General features: G+C 53.5%; 1 protein-coding gene across 3 annotated transcripts in view; it reads left to right on the top strand.

Annotated features, from left to right (window-relative positions):
- PREX1 (phosphatidylinositol-3,4,5-trisphosphate dependent Rac exchange factor 1) overlaps nt 1-12674 on the top strand; it is a 201073-nt gene that overhangs the window by 149815 nt on the left and 38584 nt on the right. For all 3 annotated transcript variants that reach the window (XM_039479551.2, XM_003932694.4, XM_074406635.1), the window contains exons 14-15: nt 2006-2081; nt 10365-10437. In XM_039479551.2, the coding sequence (XP_039335485.2) occupies nt 2006-2081; nt 10365-10437 (149 nt within the window). The remainder of the gene's footprint in view (nt 1-2005; nt 2082-10364; nt 10438-12674) is intronic.

Genomic DNA, 12674 nt, shown 5'->3' with positions numbered 1-12674 from the left:
TCTCCCCAGTGAACTGTAGACCTGGTGAGGGGAGGAACTCTCCTCTGCCTTGTCCCCAGACTCTGAGCTGCACCTGGAGCAGCGCTACCCGGTCGGACTTTTGCACTCATAGAAATGGTCTATATCTGCGTTGTTGATACTGTAGCTACCAGTCACGTGTGGCTTTCTGATACTTGAGACTGAGGAATGTAATTTTTAATTTGGCTTAATATTAATTGATTGAAATTTATTTTTTATTTTTTATGTTTTTGAGATGGAGACGGAGTCTCACTTAGTTGCTCAGGCTGGAGTGCAGTGGCACAATCTCAGCTCACTGCAACCTGTGCCTTCTGGGTTCAAGTGATTCTCCTACCTTAGCCTCCTGAATAGCTGGGATTATAAGTGTGCACCACCACGCCTGGCTAATTTCTGTATTGTTAGTTGAGACGGGGTTTCACCAGGTTGGCCAGGCTGGTCTCAAACTCCTGACCTCAAGTCTGCCTGCCTCAGCCTCCCAAAGTGCTGGGATTACAGGTGTTAGCCACCTTGCCTGGCCTAATTGATTGAAATTTTTGTTAAAATGGGTAAGTATTGGAGAGCAGAAGCCTACGGCACTCAGTAAAGGCTTGTCAGTGAATGTTGAAAGATTATTAACTTCCTTTGCTTCTGTTTCTGCATCTGTGAAATGGCCATAAGAATAGCTCACGCCTCCTGCGTTGTCATGAGGACTAACTTCGTGGAAGTTGCTTTGAATGGCTCCTGGCATTGTATAATAAACACCAGTGATTGGTTATTCTCTTTATCATACAGCTCACGGTTAGGGATGAAGGCAGAGAAGGTGACCTGATTCTTATCCCATCTGCAGATTTCTCTGTCCCCCTGACCTGATAGCTCTTATCACCTCTGGGAAGTGTAGAAAGGAAAGGCCATTTCCTGGCCCCGTGGGAGGTCAGGCCCTGGGAACCACTTCTGTGGCCAGTCCATGTCAAGGCTGATAAAGTCTAGTTGAGCGATTTCTGTCAGGCTTTAGGACTAGGGGGCCTGACACTGTACTCCCTTTGCCTCCTGCCTCTGCCCTCCCGGGCTCCTCTGCTGCTGCTCCTGTGCAAGCCCCAAAAGGCAGGCGGGGCTCCTCCGCCACCTCCAAGGAAGGAAGCTGCTGGGGAAGGCAGCAGACCCCCACCCACTGCACATGGAGTTTGTCAGACCCCCCCAGTCCTAAAGCCTGAGAGAAATCCCCCAATTAGACTTTATCAGCCTTGACATGGACAGGCCACAGAAGGTCGTCTTTGTCAGCTTCAGTGGCTGAGAGGTTGTCGCAGTTTCGCTGCAAGGTTAGCAGAGCCCACAGGACCCAGGCTCAGCCAGGATTCAGATGCTGTAACAGGCCAGGTCAGTTACCTCACGAAAGAACCATGAGACTCACAGGCCTCTGTGCTGCTTGGTCCTAGTAGACCCCACCAGCCCCTTCCATGGGCTTCCCATGTCAGTTTGGTTTAAACACATCAGTGCCAATCACAAAACAAAACGGCAAAAGGAAAGAACGGAGGGTCTCCCCTGCCACTCTGTGAGTGTTAGCGTGGCTCCCCAGCCTCGGGGCTGGTGACATCTTAGCCAGGATAAGTCTCGGTTGGGGGCTGTCCCGGCGTTGTGGGATCTTCAGCAGCATCCCCGGCCTCTACATACAGGATGCCAGCAGCACCCCTGCCCCAGCCCCTCCAGGTCATGACAGCCAGAAATGTCTCCAGCGATCTCCTGGGCTAGAGACAAGGTTTCCAGAGTCTTAGAGCAGCTGCTTCCTGCCTCCCACTCTGTAGCTGGAAGGCGGCCTGGTTTAGAACAGCCGTGCCCTCGGTCACACAGCAAATGAAGTGTGGAGTCTGAGCTGAGACTTGGACCCCTGCCCAGTGCCTAGAGAGCCCGGAGATTCTTGACTCCTGGGCACGTCCAGCAGGGAAGTCAGGACCACTGCCGGCTCCGTCCTCCCTGCCCTGCCCTGCTCATGGTGCGCTCACCTTCTCCGCAGAGACCGTGATTACCACCTGAAGACCTACAAGTCAGTGCTTCCCGGGAGCAAGCTGGTGGACTGGCTGCTGGCTCAGGTGAGGGCCTCCTCAGGGGCGTGTGACCGCTGTTCTGCTTTGTCTGTCGGTGTGGGGCTTTTTGTTTTGTTTTAAAAATTTCTGTTATTTTATACTGTGGCAAACTGTACAGAACGTAAAATTTAAGTTTTTTAAACGTAATCTTGATCATTTTTAAGTGGATAGTTGATTGGCATTCAATTCATTGTTAATGGTGTGCAACCATCGCCACCGTCCATCCACGGACCTCTTTTAATCTTCCCACACTGAAGTTCTGCTCGCATTCATCAACTCCCCACTCCGCCTCCTCCAGTCCCGATGACCACCATTCTACTTTCTGTCTCTGTGAACTTGGCTGCTCTGGTTACCTGCCATCCGTGGAATCATACAGTATTTGTCCTTTTGTGCCTGGTTTATATTACTTGGCATCCTATCCTAACGGCTCCTCCATGCCGTAGCGTGTGTCGGAATCTCCTTTCTTTTTAAGGCTGAGTAATATCCCATTGTTTGTACGTTAGTCCATTTGTGCTGCTGTAACCAAATACCTGAGACTGGGTAATCCATAGAGAACAGAAACTTACTTCTCACAGTTCCGGAGGCTGGGAGCTCCAGATCGGGGTGCCAGCAGGTTCGGCACCTGTCCGAGGCTGCGCTCTGCCTCCGAGACGCTGCCTTGCGGCTTCGTCCTCTGGCGGAGAGGAACGCTGTGTCCTCCCATGGGGAGAGGGATGGGAGGGGCAGACTCCCTGCGTCAGACCCATTCCTAAGGGATGCCTAATGCCCCTCTGACTCAGTCGCCTCCTAGTGACCATACCTCTCAGCACCGTTGCATTAGGGATGACGTTTCAACATGAATTTTGGAAGGGACGAAAGCATTCACACTGGAGCAGTATGGCTATACCATGTTCTGGTTGTCCTTTCATCCCTCAGTAGACCCAGGGGTTGCTTCCACGTTGGGACTTTCAGTTTTAAAACTGGGATGGTCTTGGGGAAACTAGGACAAGTTGGTTTTATCCTGGTACCAAACTGGAGCCTCTGTTTGGAGTTTGCCAGGTCATTCCTTTCAAAAATGTTCCCGGTGGGTAGGGCTGACCGGAAGCTTAGAGAACGTGGGCCTCAATTTTGATGCAGTATCCCAAAGGGGTCCACCCCATCCAGATGTCGCGTACAGGCCTGTTGCCCGTCTCTGCTCCCTTATCGCTCAGGATCACAGATGCTTACTCTGGGCCAGGCCCTGGCAGGCACTGTGCGTTCTCCTGTCGGGTCCTCTAACCTACTTGCACATGGGGAACTGGGCCCAGAGATGCTGAGTGCTTGGTCCAGGGGTGCACAGCTTCATAGCGGCGAAGCTGGGACGCACTCACTGTGCCTTGGTTCTGTGAATTTCTCAGGGAGTCCTCAAGAATGTCCATTTGTGGTGTGTAAAAAGAACACATTGGCTCCCAGGTGTGTTTCTGCTCGTCTTGACACCAACAGGCATCTCTGGGCACTGAAAGAGCTTGGGAAATGCAAGGCTTCAGGCAAGTCCGCAGCAAAGAATAGAAACCTGTGAAATCAAAACGGATCAATGTTTAAACATCGACAGGGAAGGTGCAGCTTTATGTTAGCCTCATTAATTGTTAAATTAAACGTTCATAAAAACTTCATTCGAAAACAATTTGCTGACTGGATTTTCTCATGTTGCACACATTCCCAATACGGACCGGTGAATCACAGCCGATTTTTAAAGTGAATGTTTTTCAGCACCAAATAACTTCCAAAGAAAGTTGAGAAACATCCTTGAAAATAAGTTTTCTAGCCCCAAAAGTATGTCAACTACGAAATATGGGTACATTTTAATATATTTGCTCTGATATGGGACCCTAAGTCCTGGAGGTCTTGAAATATCTGGATTTTTTTTTTTTTTTTTGAGGTGGTCTTGCTCTCTCGCCAGGCTGGAGAGCAGTGGTACTCCTCATCTCCTTCACAAAAGATTGAAGGTGGCCCAAGGTGACATGTAGTATAGTGATCTCTGCCTTTTGTGTTCAGGCAGTTCTCATGCCTCACCCTCCTGAGTCTGAGTAGTTGGGAATAACAGCCGCACGCCACCATGCCTGGCTAATTTTTTGTATTTTTTTTTTTAGTAGAGATGGGATTTCACCATGTTGGCCAGGCTGGTCCTGAACTCCTGACCTTGTGATCTGCCCGCCTCGGCCTCCCAAAGTTCTGGGATTACAGGCATGAGCCTCTGTGCCTGGCCCCAAATTATCTGGATTTGAGTTCCAATTTGCATGTCTGTGAAGCACAGAGCTGCTAACCATTGTACCACCCTCCCCAGCCCTCCTGAGAATCATGTGGAGTCAGCCCAGAGCACATGCTTTTATAGCCAGGCTATAAAAACCCTTCTTTTTGAGCTGCCATTGACTGAACGTGGGTTCAGGTCCTAGCCCTGCTACTTCCTAGCTCAGCGACCTTGAACAAGTTGCTCAACCTCTGTAGGCCTCAGTTTCCATACCTGTACAATGAAGCTAAAACAAACACCTCTTTCCCTTTAGATTGTTTTGAGGTTTTGATGAGATAGCTGTGTCAAGTGCTTAGAATGGTGCCTGGCACAGAGTAATTGCTCAATAAACGTAACTATTACTACGATTCTTCATCTCTTTCACAAAAGATGCAAGGTGGCCCAAGATGACATGCAGTATAGGAGACTAAAGAAATTGTGGAAGGATTTGGGGGCTACCGGACCAGTAACACCAGGAAACAAATGGAGGTTGGGGGGTGGGGTTGGCAATCTGCACAGAGTCCCACCTTCTGAATGTGCTGCAGACAGGTGATGGGAGTTTCCTGTGTGGTTTAGGTGCTTCAGTCAGCCCAGAAGAGCCTGAGTTTCAGGGCTCTCAGAGCCGCCCACTTCTCACTGCTGTGGACTTTTCTGAGGCCTCGTGTTTCCCAAGATCCTTGGGTGCCCAGAGCTGCCTGCTGGTGTCAAAGCATAGGGAAGGCATTGGTCCATAGGTGACTCCCAGGCCTGGATCAGCGCGGGTCGGCTCGTGGAGACAGCAGGATGCTGGTGGGTGAGAGGTATTTGGAGATGGAGGGACGGGCTGCACTGCCATGGGAGTGGCTGGAAATCAAGGATGAGCCCTGGGATTTGGGTGCAATAGGCAGATGGAAATACCATTTGTGGAAATGGGGAGAAGGGCATGAGTGTGTGGGGAAAATAACTTTATCCATGGGCACGGGAGATGCCGTGGGGCTTCTCATCGGGCAGGCAGGGGGAGGGTGGGCTTTACACACACACACCTGGGACTCAAGCAGCCCCCACTTCAGAATCTGCTCCTTCTCAGCTTTTGGGTGGCATTAGAGACAGGTTGAGAGTTTAGGGAAATTAGACAAGAGAGCTCATTAGCTAACCTTTTTTAAAAATTATTTTTGAGCACCTGCCGTGTATCAGGGGCTGTTTTTGGTTCTAGAGACACAGCAGGGAACGAGACAGACAAAAGCTCTTGTTTTCCCAGATCTTATGTTCTGGCGTGGATAGGAGAGACACTTACTAAATAAGAAGAGTAAGTGAAGTGTGTCACAGGTCTGCTGGTGCTTGGTGCAGTGTGGTGGAGGGACGGTATGGGAGCAGGGACCGGGGGTCACCCCCTCACATGGGTCGGGTGGTGCAGTTTACACGGATGCCAGGGACAGCCCTACTGGGCAGGGACATTTGAGCAGGGCTGAGGGAGGTGGGGAGCGAGCCTGGGCCACATCTGGGGAGCAGCAGCTCAGAGTCTCTGAGGCAGGTGAGTCGGGTGTGTTTGGGGAGCAGAGAGGGGACCAGGGTGGCTGGATGGAGTGAGTGAGGGGAGAGGAGTGATGAAGCCATGTGGGCAGACCATGCCAGGCTGTGTCTGCCCCTGGAAGGGCCCGGGCCCCTGCAGGGCTTGAGCACAGGAGCGGTGGGCGTGGCTTCAGTTGACAGACTCCCCCCCACCCGTCGGCTCTGTGTGGAGGCTGGCAGCAGGGAGGGCAGGAGGAGGCAATGCTAGAATTCCAGGCAGGGGAGGGTGCTGCCTGAGCACAGGGTGGTAGGGGTGGCGGGAGAAGTGGTCAGATTCTGGATATTTCGAAGGCGGACCTAACACCGGTTGCTCATGGGTGAGTAGGGCGTTGGAGGTGAGAGACAGAAAGGGGTGGAGGAGGACTCCAGTGTCTGTGGCTCGAGCTGCCGTTGACTGAGCTGGGAGGCTGTGAAAGAGGCAGGTGAGCAGGAGGCTCAGGCCTTCACCCTGGGGCACTCCAGCTCAGACGCTGCAGGAGAAGGAACCAGCAAAAGCTTCTTCCAGTGTTGGCGGCTGGTGCTGGGCATGGTGGGGGGCGCTTTCTCGTGATCAGTGCTGGCTGAGGAGTTGTGGGCTTGGCCACAAGGCCCTTGGATCAGTGTCACTCTGTCCTGAGCCCCCACCCAGGACCCACCTCTTGTTGCAAGTGGAGGCGGGGGGATGTGGTGCAAAGGCTGTTAACCCACCATGCAACGTGTCCGTCCACTTCAGCAGCCTGTCTGTGGCTTGGGCTGGCGTGAGGACACAGGCTGGGAAACTGAGCCGACGCAGGAGGGTGACTTCCAGGAGATGGTTGGAAAGGCAGCTGGCCTTCGGCTTGGGTCAGGGGAAGGGGAGGAGGGTGCGTGTGCCCGCATGGGTCTCTCTGTGCGGGAGAGGTCTGTGACAAGGACGTGACCTCGAGGTGTGGTTACAGCCAGTCTTAATTTCAGGAGTCGCCTCCACCTTGTATCTTAGCAGGAAAGTGGGAGGAACACATAATTGTGTAGGACAGGAGGGTATTTTTGCTTTGGACACATCTTCATTTCTAACTCTAGATTATTCTACCCCTTAAAATAAGTGTTGATTGAATCAGTTCCACATGCATTTGGCTGCGCATAACGGGAAACCTGACTTACTAATAAGATGGTCTTCTCTCACAGAATTCATTGTCTGGAGGTTTTGGTCCTAGAGCTCAACAGTGCTGTCTGTGGCCAGGCATCTTCTGCCTTTCTGTTCTGCTATCCTCGTATCTTCTCTCTAGTTACCTCACAGTCACAATGTGGCAGCCATAGCTCCAGACATCACATCTGCACAGAACTATGGCCAAACGTTGTCCTGTTGGAGAACACTTTTTCATCTGTGTATTAGGGAGGAAACTTCCCACAGCCCTCCCTTCCCCTGCGTGGTCTTTTCATTAGGTCTCATTGGCTGGCTGAGTCTGACATATGCCCCTAAACCAACCCCTTGGGAGAGAACTGGGATTGCTGATGGTGGCTTAGAATTCCTTGGGATTAATTTCTTGTGACTTCGGGAGGGGGCTTGCTAGGTACTACTCAGGCAACCAGCGTTCTTTAAACTCTGAGGATGAGGGGCATTGGCCCTTGGAGAGAGAACTTGCACTCTCTATCAGCCCTTGGTGCATTTAATCCTCAGAACAATTTGAGACAAATATAGTTGTTTCCATTTTACTGATAAGGAAACTGAGGCTTGGGTTATGTAACTCGCCCCAGGGCACACAGCCGTGGGGATCCCGTGTGTGTGTGTGTGTGTGTGTGTGTGTGTGTGTGTGTGTGTGGCAGGGGTTAAGACCTTAAGCAAAATGTATACACAGGTGAGTTAATTTCAGACCGGGACAGGGTGGCACAGACACCTTGCAGGGTATTATACTGAGTGCCTGTGACTGGTGAGAGGATGGGTGGAGGAAGGTTTGGGGGTTACTTTTGGGTAGTTAAGGATGGGACTGTCTGAGAAGACAGAATGGCCCTGAGAGCTGCGAAGCCGGGGCAGGGCATTCCAGGTGTGCAGGAAAGGGTGGGTGCAGGTGCCCTGAGGTGTGTGGAGGGCGCCTGGGGCAGGTGGGGGGTTCAAGGCAGGGAAGCATCGAGGGGAAGTTGCAGGGGTTTCGTGTGTGGCGGCTTCCTCTGGGAGGGGAGAAATTGCATCCTTCCAAGAGGGCTGGAGGGAGGTGGGCTTCCTGTACAGGTGGCACATTGGGGCCTTCCTGTGTCACTTGTGACCTGAGAGTCCCTGCTGGCCTAGCTGTAGGAGCTCTAGGATCCTGTGAGGAAGCTGGGACTGTGAGCCTCAGAAGGCCAGCTGGCTCCAGCTGCCTGCGGGCCCCCATCTGCAGAGCTGGGCCTGCCGCCACCGGGCCCTGCTGGCCTCCCCTGTCAGCCCCTCGCAGCTTGGGGGAGGCTGGTCTGGATATGGCCTCTCATAGCCGCCTCTCCTGGCAGGGTTCCAAGCCCTCAGGCCCTCCAGCCACTAGCTTGGGGTCCCGTGGGAGAAATGTGTCTTTATGGAGTCAGCCAGGGCAGGCAGTGCGGTGAAATGCCGAGGCCAGAGGCTGTGCCCCGGGCATTCCCGCTGCCTTTGAATAGCAGCCCTGTCTCCTCTGGTTGGAAAATCCTCCACCGGCAGGGGACAGGCGGGGCCTCTCAGGACTCCGTATTCTGGGCGGCGTTTGAGTGAGAGGAGGTGGTGCCTGTAGCTGTCGCTTTGGAGTTCAAGCTCATTGACCTGGGTTCGAGCTCCTACATGCCCTGGCCCCTGCTGGCCACTCCTTTATCCAGTTGGCAGACAGCTATTGAGCTCGGACTCTAGGCCAGCCCCCTTCCCAGCATTTAGGACCGAGCGGGACACAGCAGCTCCGGCTCCCGGCTCCCACGGCCTCACTCAGCTTGTCCTCCGTGGGCCGGCCGCGCTGCCTCCTGGTTCCTGTGCGCTCCAAGCTTCTACCCAGCTCCAGACCTTTGCCCCTGCTGTTTCCTCTGCTTGACAGCCCCTCTCATCTGCATGTGCGTGTGCACGAGCACACACACGGTCGCACACTCGGCCTGCATCTATCGAGATTATTTGGGTTGCAAGCAACAGAAAACAGTTCCTGGCTAATTGAAGGGGGAATGAAGAAGATGACTCGTCCAAGGGAGGTAGGGCACTCACAAAGTCAGGGAGGGCCGAGGAGGCCTTAGGAAGAACTGGCACCAGGAAATGCTGAGAGGCTGGCACGAGGGGGTTCTGTCCCGGACACAGTCAGCGCTCCTGTTCCTTGTCCCTGGGGTCCTCCACTCGTGTCACGTTCCTGGGGCAGGGAGCATCCCGTTGGCCTCAACCTGACCTAGGAGGGCGGCAAACCTTGACTGACTGCCCCACCATGATGACATGCCACCTGGGAGAGTGGGTCCCAAAGGCCAGACCTGCAGGACCCAGCACACGGGCCATGCCTGTTCATTCTTCATGTTTCGGGTTGGATGTCACTTCCCTGGGGAAGCCCTGAGATGAACCAGGTCCCCTTGGTTCAAATTGTATCAGTTCGGAATATTTCCAGTGCCAGGATAACAAACCCAACTGAACAGTGGCTCAGACGGATGCCACGTATCAAGAAGCGTGGGGCGAGGTGGTCCCAGGGCTGGTGTGGGTGCTCAGGAGCAGACACCGGAACCTTCCATCCTTCACGCCGCCAGCCTCAGCACCTCAGCGATGTCAGCTGTCTGCTTATCAGGGACCCCCTGCAGCCCCCAGCATCGCTGCCTCACATGACCTTATCCCAGGCAGGCGGGGGTGGTGCTGCTTTTCCCTCTTACTGAGGGGGAAGGGGTTTTTCAGAAGCCCCTGGTAGGCTTCCCCAGATGTCTTGTTAACTGGTGCTTGGTCAGTTAGCAATTGAACTTGATTTCTAGTATTAGAGACAGTTACGGAGGCTGAGCCAGATCAGGGTTTGTGTTTCTGTGGCATGAGAGAAGGAGCTGCCTGAGTGGTCTCCTGATGCCTTTGGGGACCACACTGTCTGTGTCCTTCTGTTCTGCCTGCCTTAGTGTGTTTCTAGCATCTAGGGCACCTTGTCGTCTAAAGTGACTGCAAGAGTTCCAGCCATTACATCTTTGTTCCAGGCAGGAGGAAGAGAAAGGGCCAGGGGCTTTTGCCAGAGCGTCCCACCAGGGATTTCTGCTTGTCGCTCATTGGCCACCTGTAGCTACAAGGAGACTGGAGATGGACGAGGGCTTCTTGACTAGGGAGGAATGGGAGAGGGGTGTTGCTAGGTAACCAACATTGTCTGCCACTTAAAACCTTCATTTTTTTCTTTGTGGCATTGGTCACAGTACAGTAAAATAGTCTCGTTTGGAGTTTATGAATAATAATCACAAACTCGTTTTGGGGTTACGGCGGTAAATGAACAGACAACGCCTGCCCCTCGTGGAGCCTACCTTCTCAGGTGGTTGTGGGCTTCTCGCCGGCCGTGTACCACCTCTCGGTTGCTGCCACCTGACACCCTCCCCTGCTTATTCCGTTCCAGGGAGACTGCCAGACTCGGGAGGAGGCAGTGGCGCTCGGCGTGGGTCTCTGTAACAACGGCTTCATGCACCACGGTAACCACCCCACCTGCAGCCCCGCCCCTGGGGCCTTGCTCCGTGGAGCTCATGTTTGGGGGAGTGTGGGAGGACTGAAGCCAGGTCTGTGGCTCTGTAGACCCCTGGGGTTTGGGGTGGCCACGAATCCCACCTCCTTCCCCTTCCCATTCTGTACCGATGGAGGCATTGTTTCTGGTGTCCACTGGGGACAGGACATGGGCTAGATTTGAAGTCCAATGCATGGGTTTCCACGGGGCCAGGTGAGGCAAGCCTGGCCCGAAGCCCTTGGTGGGGAGGCAGGAGCTGTGCCCTGTGGGGCAGTGGGCAGGCGGGTTGTGAATTTGAGAGGCAGGAAGCCCTTCTTGGGATGTCTGCCTCTTTTCCTGGCCTTCTCCCTTAGATTAGTGCCTTTTCTTTCCACTGGGAGAGGTAGGTATTCACTTTAGACTTTAAAGCAGTCACTTTAGACTACAAGGTGCCCTCGAGGCTGGAAACACACAAAGGGGGGTGGGTTCTGAGATGTTCCTGAGGCAAGAAGGTGGCAAGAAGGAGGACCCACTGGCTCCATGGACACCAGTTGAAATTACAACGTAAGTCAGTGTTCTGTGTGCCTGGGCTCTTTCTAGACATTGCCCCCATGTTTGTTAGTTTAAAACTCACAGCCGCCCTTTGATGTGGGTAACACAAGCTGAGATAGTTAAGAAACTTACTCAACGTTACATGGCAAGTAGAAGTCGAGATTAGAACCAGGCCATCTGTAGTGGGGATTAGAACCCAGGCCTTCTGGAGCTGGGATTAGAACCCAGGCCGTCTGCAGCTGGGATTAGAACCCAGGCAGTCTGCAGCTGGGATTAGAACCCAGGCCGTCTGCAGCTGGGATTAGAACCCAGGCCGTCTGCAGCTGGGATTAGAACCCAGGCCGTCTGCAGCTGGGATTAGAACCCAGGCCGTCTGCAGCTGGGATTAGAACCCAGGCAGTCTGCAGCTGGGATTAGAACCCAGGCCGTCTGCAGCTGGGATTAGAACCCAGGCCGTCTGCAGCTGGGATTAGAACCAGGCCGTCTGCAGCTGGGATTAGAACCAGGCCGTCTGCAGCTGGGATTAGAACCCAGGCCGTCTGCAGCTGGGATTAGAACCCAGGCTGTCTGGCTTTACAGGGTACACACTCCACTACTCTGCTATGTGGCCTCTCCCCTTGAGGGCTCTCGGGAAGCCCTGAGTCTCCTATCCTTTCTTAACCCCTGCCAAGGTGCCATTTCGCTGTTTCCAGAACATTCCTCAGGGCCTTTGCAGGTGCAGTTTCCCTTGCCAGGGTGTGCTGCCTGCCTCATCCCTGCACGTGACTCAGCGTTTTTGCTCCGTCCACCCCTCCCCAGTGAGGGCCTCCCCACAGCCCCAGCTAAAATAGCTCCGCCCCATCATCACTCTGCTCCTAGCTTGGATTCTCGTGTTTTTAAAGGGATCGTTCTCTCTGTGTTAGGCGGATCCCACCCCTCCTTTCTGTCTGCTCATTCTGACATCACATGTGGTGTTCCAGGCACCATGCTAGGCTCTGGGAGCAGAGTGATGACCAGGACACGTAGTCCCATGTGTGTTGTGTGTGTGTGTGCGTGTACTTGTATGTGTGTGCCTGCGTGTGCATGTGGTGTGTGCAGAGGAAGGGAACAGGGATGCCAGCGACGAGGTGATCATGGGAGTCCAGAGGAAGGAGGATGTGGCTGGGACCTGGTGGTGGTTGCAGAGGGGTGAGAAGGGGTCAGATTCAGAAAACCCGGAGCCAAGGGAAGGGCTTTTGGCCGTTTCTCCTTTCTGGTGTTGGCTTTTTTTGTTCTCTTTTGAACATCTACAAACTTTCTCTGTAAAGGGCCAGATAGTGACTATTTCAAGCTTTGAGGGCCACGTAGTCTCTGTCACAACTGCTTAACTCTCACTCTACCTTTGTAGCACAAAAGCAGCTCCAGACAGTATGTAAACAAATGGGTGTGGCTGTGTGCCAATAAAACTTTATTTAGGAAAAGCAGCAGGTGGGCCGTCGGTTTTTTTTTGTTTTTGAGAGGAAGTCTTGTTCTTGTCGCCCAGGCTGGAGTGCAGTGGTTCGATCTTGGCTCACTGCAAGCTCTGCCTCCCAGGTTCAAGTTCTTCCCCTCCCTCAGTCTCCCGAGTGACTGGGATCACAGGGGTGCACCACCATGCCTGGCTGGCCATAGTTTTTTGAGCCCTGGTCTGCCTGCTGGATTTGCTGTTCCCTTGGCAGA

This window comes from Saimiri boliviensis, chromosome 9, assembly GCF_048565385.1.
Source record: "Saimiri boliviensis isolate mSaiBol1 chromosome 9, mSaiBol1.pri, whole genome shotgun sequence".
NCBI classification, from domain to species: Eukaryota; Metazoa; Chordata; class Mammalia; order Primates; family Cebidae; genus Saimiri; species Saimiri boliviensis.
Note: the sequence above shows the minus strand (reverse complement) of the source record. Positions and strands in the feature narration are given on the sequence as shown.